The following is a 7,500-nucleotide window of genomic DNA, read 5'->3' as shown; positions in this document are numbered from 1 at the left end:
CACAGTGTTTGTTTTTACACTGGATATGACCCTTGATTGGAACATGAACCTGGTGAGAACTGGCTTCACCAACGTCATGGCGACAGGTTTCCTCCCATTTTATTTTGTCGTAAAAGTAAAAGTCGACAGAATTAAAGTGACACCACCTTCTTGGTCCCGGTCAAAGCTTCACCCGTTTTCCTCCAGAGGGTCCTCGCCCTCCTCTCCTCGCAATCTGTCTGATGCCAAAACTCCCTCCTGGCAACCCCCCGGGAGCTTCCCTTGGTGCCTCTCCACGTCCCGCATCCAGCTCCAGCGTCTCCATGAAGAGGCGGACAGCGAGCGGGCGCTGCTCCCCCCGCCCCCCCGCCCCCACCCCCACCCGCCCTGCGGGACCACTCCACCCAGGCGAAGGGCCCCAGACACCTCCAGACCCTCTCGCCCCCTTGTCGGGCGCTCTCCATCCACTCAGCTGCACTCCAGCAGTGCGCTCGGTCGGCAGGAATTGCACTCGGTCGGCAGGAAGTGCCTACTTGAACCCCGGATTCCACCCTTCTTCAGTCTTTCATTGGAGCAACGCGACACGACCGAGTCCTCGCCGCCTCCAAATCCAAAACCTGCTTTTTCTCAAGGGAGGCTCCAGCTTTTCATTTTTTAGCCAAGCTCTAGTTTCTAGTTATAGCAGCTCCGCATGCAGCTAAATGTATCGCATAAATAATTTGGATTTTGACAACGCTGGAAGTGCATTTCCCTAATTCCTACGAGCTAGGCTAGTCGATCCCCTCTGCAGCCATGCATTGGGCTAACATAGCGTGCAGAGGTGGAGTATCCCTCCACCTACGGCGTCTCCACACCGTTCAAAATGTGCCTGAACACCGGCTTCCTCCTTTAATCAAGGCGGCCATTTATTAGACCATCAGCTTTGGTGTTGTTGGTGTAGCACTGTGCTTAGCGGGGGTGGGGTTGGGTGGGGTGGGGTCCCCGTTAAGTGCATTTGAATAATGATGAATTAATTAACGCAATGGGATGGAGATGTTTCTGCTGGTGGGAGGGTTTTAACGCCGCCACACATGGGTTCCCTGATCTGTGTTTGATTCCCCCCCCCCCCCCCTCTCTTGTTCTCTCGCTCGCTCAAGGGGCAGATCACTGCTTCTATTGTTTACGTTTGGGACCCCCCCCCCCCCATCGCGGCACACCACATTGACATCCCTCCACCCTCCATCCCTCCACCCTCCATCCCTCCACCCCTCCATTCCTCCATTCCTCCATCCCTCCATCCCTCCATTCCTCCATCCCTCCACCCTTCCAACCCTCCACCCCTCTATCCCTCCATCCCTCCACCCTTCCATACTGTCATCCTTTCATCTCTCCATCCCTCCACCCTTCCAACCCTCCACCCTTCCAAACCTCCATCCCTCCATCCCTCCATCCCTCCATCCCTCCAACCCTCCATTCCTCCATCCCTCCAACCCTCCACCCCTCCATCCCTCCATGCCTCCATCCTTCCACCCCTCCATCCCTCCATCCTTCCAACCCTCCATCCCTCCATCCCTCTATCCCTCCATCCCTCCATCCCTCTATCCCTCCAACCCTCCACCCCTCCATCCCTCCACCCCTCCATCCCTCCATCCCTCCAACCCTCCACCCCTCCAACCCCCCAGCCCTCCATCCTTCCAACCCTCCATCCCTCCAACCCTCCAACCCTCCATCCCTCCACCCCTCCATGCCTCCACCCCTCCATGCCTCCACCCCTCTCCCCCCTGCCCCCCGGGGTGGGGCGCCTGGTGCCAGCTCTTCTGATTTAGAAATTCCCTGCAAAGCCTCTTTCTCTCTCTGCGCACGAAGGCAGAATGAGGCACATTATAGATGAATGAAGGCAGCAGCAAAGCTAAAGCGGAACAGAGGAGACAATTAGGACCCCCCCCCGCCCCCAACACCACCACCCCCACCCCACCCCATCCCTTCCACTTAAGACATAATACCCAGATCGAATTAATTTAGAATTTCTTCTTTACGTCGATTCAGCCAATCAGGGATGCATATTGCAGGCATGCAGGCCGGCCTAAGGAGAGGATCTCTTTATCCGACGCCTCTTTATTTATTTTCTCTTTTCTCTTTTTTTTTCTTCTTAAATTAGGGGTGGTGGTGGGGGTGGGGGTGGTGGTGGTGGTGGGGAAGATGGGAATTAGCTGCAGCACTTTGTGGGTCTGAACCGGTTCCATATTTACATCCAAAACCGCAGCGTTTGTCTTCTCTCTCTCTCTCTCTCTCTCTCTCTCTCTCTCTCTCTCTCTCTCTCTCTCTCTCTCTTTCTGTGCCTTTTCTTTGGGTATTTGCATAAGGAAGCCCTCCACCAACACCACCACCGCCACCACCACCACTACCAGATGCTTATTTTTATGCCACGGTTCAAGGACTTACAGCACTCTATAACTAAGGGAGCGACTTGGAAAGGAGAGGGAGTTCCACAGAGAGAGAGAGAGAGAGAGAGAGAGAGAGAGATGTGGTGCTATCTGTTAATGCATGCAGATCCATCCGGGCAGATTTGGGTCTTTTGTCGTTGTTTGTTTGAGTGTTTTTTGGGAGCGGCAGAGGGAACGGACCTGGGGACGAGCGACAGGAGAGGAGTCATTATCAAACCGTCAGATGATAGGGAACTGGTTCTGTGGGTGACGTACGGAGCAACGTCATCGCCACCGCCACCACCATCACCTTCTACTGTACGCATCCCTCCGCTGCACCTGGCCTGCAGTCAGGGTGCAGCGGAGCCGAAAAAACGATAAAAACACGGCAGGTGGGTTGGAGCAGGTCAGGAATGAGCCTGGTTGATGAAGCTGCTGTTTGAAGAGCTCTCAGCTGTTTATCACCACGGCTCCAATCAAGCTCCCTCTGATGTTCACCACCGCATATCGTGAGAAAAGACAAAGTCATTTGGGTTCAAATAAACCATGAGCACCACGTGGACGCAGGCGGAAGGTCTGAGGTGTAGCATCTTTCTCTTCCCACCACCCGGACACGCCCGCTCCCCAAAACAAGGTCGGATGAAGCGGGTGAGGAGCGGGGCTGTGAGGTCATCACTAAGGGCCCAACACACACACACACACACACACACACACACACACACACACACACACACACACACACACACACACACACACACACACACACACACACACACACACACACACACACACACAGTGGGTAAGCTTGTGGTGTGTTGTAGTAAGTCCCAGGTGGGGCTCCTTCCACTTCAGGTGCAGCTGTTGTGCTGAACCCTATGTGCTCGTCAGTGCTGCGCTGATCAGGCAACTTTATTTACGCACAACGGCCGTTCAACCTGCTTTACATGCTGCCTGACAGACTTCCACAATAAAATACATGAACGACAAATAGAAACACAACAGTAAAAACAGCTCACTGCCGTTCTCCGTCTGATTATTTCCTTTCCCCACGCCTGACACTCAGCTTTCAGTGATGGTCGCCAATTTGGCAACCACGAGTGGCCTTTTGGTTGCCCAGACTGACAAGTGGTCATGACCAAGTTGAAATTGAAAGTTGAGTATATTGGTCCTATTTAGTCAGAATGCATATTGTAATATTATGAGCGTGACATCAAGAAAGTACCCAAACCTGGTCGTGCTGGGCAAGTGGGCAACTTGGCAACTGGCAACTGTTGATATTGAATCCCGCTTCCCTTTTCCCCTTGAACTTGACCTGTTGTCTCCTCCCTCCAGCCTCAGGCCACGCGGGGCTGACCACGGCAGAGTACTACCACCATATGGCGCTGCTGGCGGGCCACCGCAGCCCCTACGCCGCCGACCTGCTGCCCAGCGTGGCCTCTGCAGCCGGGGCCGCGCACATGGAGTACCTGCAGGCCATGGAGAGTGAGTCCACGCCTCCAATGACACTCGCATATTTCGCGATTTTCCCGTTTCTCCGTGATTGTTGTGACCGAAAATCTTTGATTTCGCAGCAGGTTTGCTCTAAATTTGCGAGTTTTATTTTATTTTTTGCAGTAAAATAGCAGAAAATTGGCAGCGAAAGTCAAAAGTCGAAGAAATATATTTTTTTCTTCATTCCCATGATCCTTTGCCTCGCGGTGACCTGTCTGCAGTGCCCCCCCGGGGATTTCCTTCCAATTTTACATTTTCATTTAATACTTAAAATCCTGTCCGTCAATTATTTAAAGTTTCAAAAGTATTTAAGACTGATAATCCTTAAAACAGGCAGTCCCGCAGTCCCGATGTGTTATGGAGAGGGAGCGATGTCCGCTCCGTTACAAATAAAAACAGTGTTTTTATTTTAGACGCATTTATTTTCTTCCGTTTCCTAATTGAACGAAACCAAAAACCGTTTGAGCGTTTGATACCATTAGATGAAAATCTACATGAGAAATAAAGACAAATAAAAACAGTTTGGTGATAATAATCGTCCGCTCATAGTGATCGATTTGAGGATTCCACTGTATTACATAACTATAACAGATATTACATAGTCATTACATATGTAGTTTATCACATAGTCAAAGTCAGTCAAATGTATTCATAGAGAACATTTAAAAAACGTCAGATCAAGCTCCTAAGCTGCTACAACACTGGTGTGCTTGCTCTGCTGAGATCAAACCGCGGGTTGGACCACACGGTGCCGGGGACGGCGTCTAAATGAGTTATTGTCTAAATGTGGAGGGCTCCGGGGCGACTTATGCTAATGAGTTATTTTAAAGTGTAAATAGGAAATTGAACGCACGCGGCATCTTGGAGGGGTCGCGCCGCCTCGCCCCCGCCGCCTTTGATGGGAAGGTATTTAGTCGGGCAGACGCCGCTGCCGTGGAAATGCAGGTTGAAGTTCCCCGCATTCCTCAGAACAAACTAATTAAAACTGGCCAAACCAGCGCGGGTATCAGTGAATTAATTGCTATTAAGAGGGAATTGGAATGTCTCACCATTCATCACCAGGCGGAGTCTTTTCTTCTGTGTCACCGTTTAAGATTAATAGACTGAAACAAAACAATTAGGGCTAAATTTCAAGTGGAGACATCGGCTCTTCACTTAAAAAAGTAAAAGTAAAAGAAGAGGGAAGAGAGGAAGCCTGTGATCATTGGCGGTAATAACTCATCATGTTTGAACAATGTACGTCCCGGGTCGGAATCTTTTTTTTTTTTTAATCATCTGAAAAAGGCTTTTTTTCTTGGATTTTTTTTTTTTTTTTTAAAGGATGAAGGAAAATAAAATGGCAAGAGGCTTTTGGGTAATAACGCCGTCCGCGGCTACTCCAGTCGCCTCCACATCAGTGTAATTACCTTCAGCGAGAGTCGCTCTGATGGAACAATGGGCCTGTCGTGCTGGTTTGTGTTTTAATGGCTTATTGTCTGCAGCTTTACTCCCTAATTAGTGCAAGAGCTCATGGATCATCACACTAACATCTGAATTTGGGATCTTTATTAGCTAATTATAATTGTCTTCCGCACTGTTTTCTTCCACCAAAATTACAGTGTGTTCTTTATTAATGGCTGAGGCTCCTCCGTGTTTAACCTTTGTTTTGTGCGTATAAACTCACGTTACGTTGCCACTTCCCGCCTAATTATATTTATCGATTGCGGGCGCCGTTCCTAATTGCGGCGCCTTTTGCCGTAATTCCTTCGGTGAAATTCGCCATTAAAGCGGAATCCCAGATATTCTCACGCTGTAATCACAGTCGGCCTTGGTCGCTGCTGAAAGTTGCTGATTTTGTCGTTCCCTGAGAAATCCTGAAGGTTAAAGCGAGGGTTCGCAAATAAAACCAAATAAAAATGATAAAAAATGATATACCAATCATAAAGGTAAAACTAGACTGCAGGAGTCTTAAACCAGGACAACAAGTGCAAATCTTCTAAAATAAAATTCAACCTCTTTAGTTGAGCTCATAGTTGAAATGACGGGCCGTTCTGACCCCCCTAAATAAGACTTGGACCCCCCCCAAAAAGAGGTAAAAACAACAGGTCGGGGCGGGGTCTCAGCATTTATAAATCCTTCTTTCCCGTCATCGTAACATTACAGTATATTTCTTGTATTCATGCCTGGGAGAATGTTGTCGGAGGATTTCACACACCCCTAAAGTGGACCGTACCATTACACCCGAGCATCCCACTCGGCAGCAGAGGGCGTGGTCTGCAGCTCAGGTGACCTGCCAAAACAACCCCCCAAAACCCACTAAACCCACAATATAATTATTGTATCATTCACACTCTGGTGAGTTTATATATTTTTATGGGGATAAAATATATGAAACATGTAAAAACACACAAACAACAACAACAAAAACAATATCAGAGACAGTCATGTCCTCGTGGGCCCCTAGGGGCCATTTGATGGGGTTTTAGCTTGATAATTAGTCAGTACAAACACAATCTGTACATATTTTATATTTGAAAAAGGTAGAAGATAAGATAAGATAAAGATACTTTATTAATCCTAAAGGGAAATTACCAGAGTTGCAGCAGCAATGACATACATGACAAAACACACATCATGTACAAAAACACACCTTGTTTTTAACTAATTACTGTATATATATATATATATATATATGTGTATATATGTGTGTGTGTGTGTGTGTGTGTGTGTATATATACACACATATGCATATGTGTTTATACATATACATATAAAGGAACTACTGTACCGTATAAAAATAAATATAATAAAATAGAATTGAACTTAGTGAAAGGTAAAGCTTACAAGTGGGAGTAAAATAGAAAAGTAGAAGTGACATTATTTTAACTTGGAACGAACAAACCAGGAGAGAGTTTTAAGTGAAGTTTCTCACCATACTGTAAATATGCAAATCATTTAAATAAAAGGTAAATATAATATTTAAAGAAAAGGTCAATATAATATTTAAAGAAAAGGTAAATATAATATTTAAAGAAAAGGTAAATATAATATTTAAAGAAAAGGTAAATATAATATTTAAAGAAAATGTAAATATAATATTTAAATAAAAGGTAAATATCAAATTTAAAGAAGAGGTAAATATGATATTTAAAGAAAAGGTAAATATAATATTTAAAGAAAAGGTAAATATAATATTTAAAGAAAAGGTAAATATAATATTTAAAGAAAAGGTAAATATAATATTTAAAGAAAAGGTAAATATAACATTTAAAGAAGAGGTAAATATGATATTTAAAGAAAAGGTAAATATAATATTTAAAGAAAAGGTAAATATGATTTTAAATAAAAGGTCAATATAATTTTTAAAGAAAAGGTAAATATAAAATTTAAAGAAGAGGTAAATATTATATTTAAAGAAAAGGTAAATATGATTTTAAATAAAAGGTAAATGTAATATTTAAAGAAAAGGTAAATATGATATTTAAAGAAAAGGTAAATATGATATTTAAAGAAAAGGTAAATATGATATTTAAAGAAAAGGTAAATATGATATTTAAAGAAAAGGTAAATGTGATATTTAAAGAAAAGATAAATATAATATTTAAAGAAAAGGTAAATAAAGACAATATGAAGGAGCAACAGTTTTTTT

General features: G+C 44.9%; 1 protein-coding gene across 1 annotated transcript in view; it reads left to right on the top strand.

Annotated features, from left to right (window-relative positions):
- The window catches only part of gli3 (GLI family zinc finger 3), a 155,073-nt gene that overhangs the window by 107,877 nt on the left and 39,696 nt on the right, over positions 1-7,500 (top strand). The window contains exon 6 of the mRNA XM_080020166.1: positions 3,714-3,863. Coding sequence (XP_079876292.1) covers positions 3,714-3,863 — 150 coding nt within the window. The remainder of the gene's footprint in view (positions 1-3,713; positions 3,864-7,500) is intronic.

Source organism: Zeus faber, assembly GCF_960531495.2.
Source record: "Zeus faber genome assembly, chromosome: 19".
Lineage (NCBI taxonomy): Eukaryota > Metazoa > Chordata > Actinopteri > Zeiformes > Zeidae > Zeus > Zeus faber.
The sequence above is the reverse complement of the archived record's forward strand: the minus strand, read 5'-3'. Positions and strand labels throughout refer to the sequence as shown.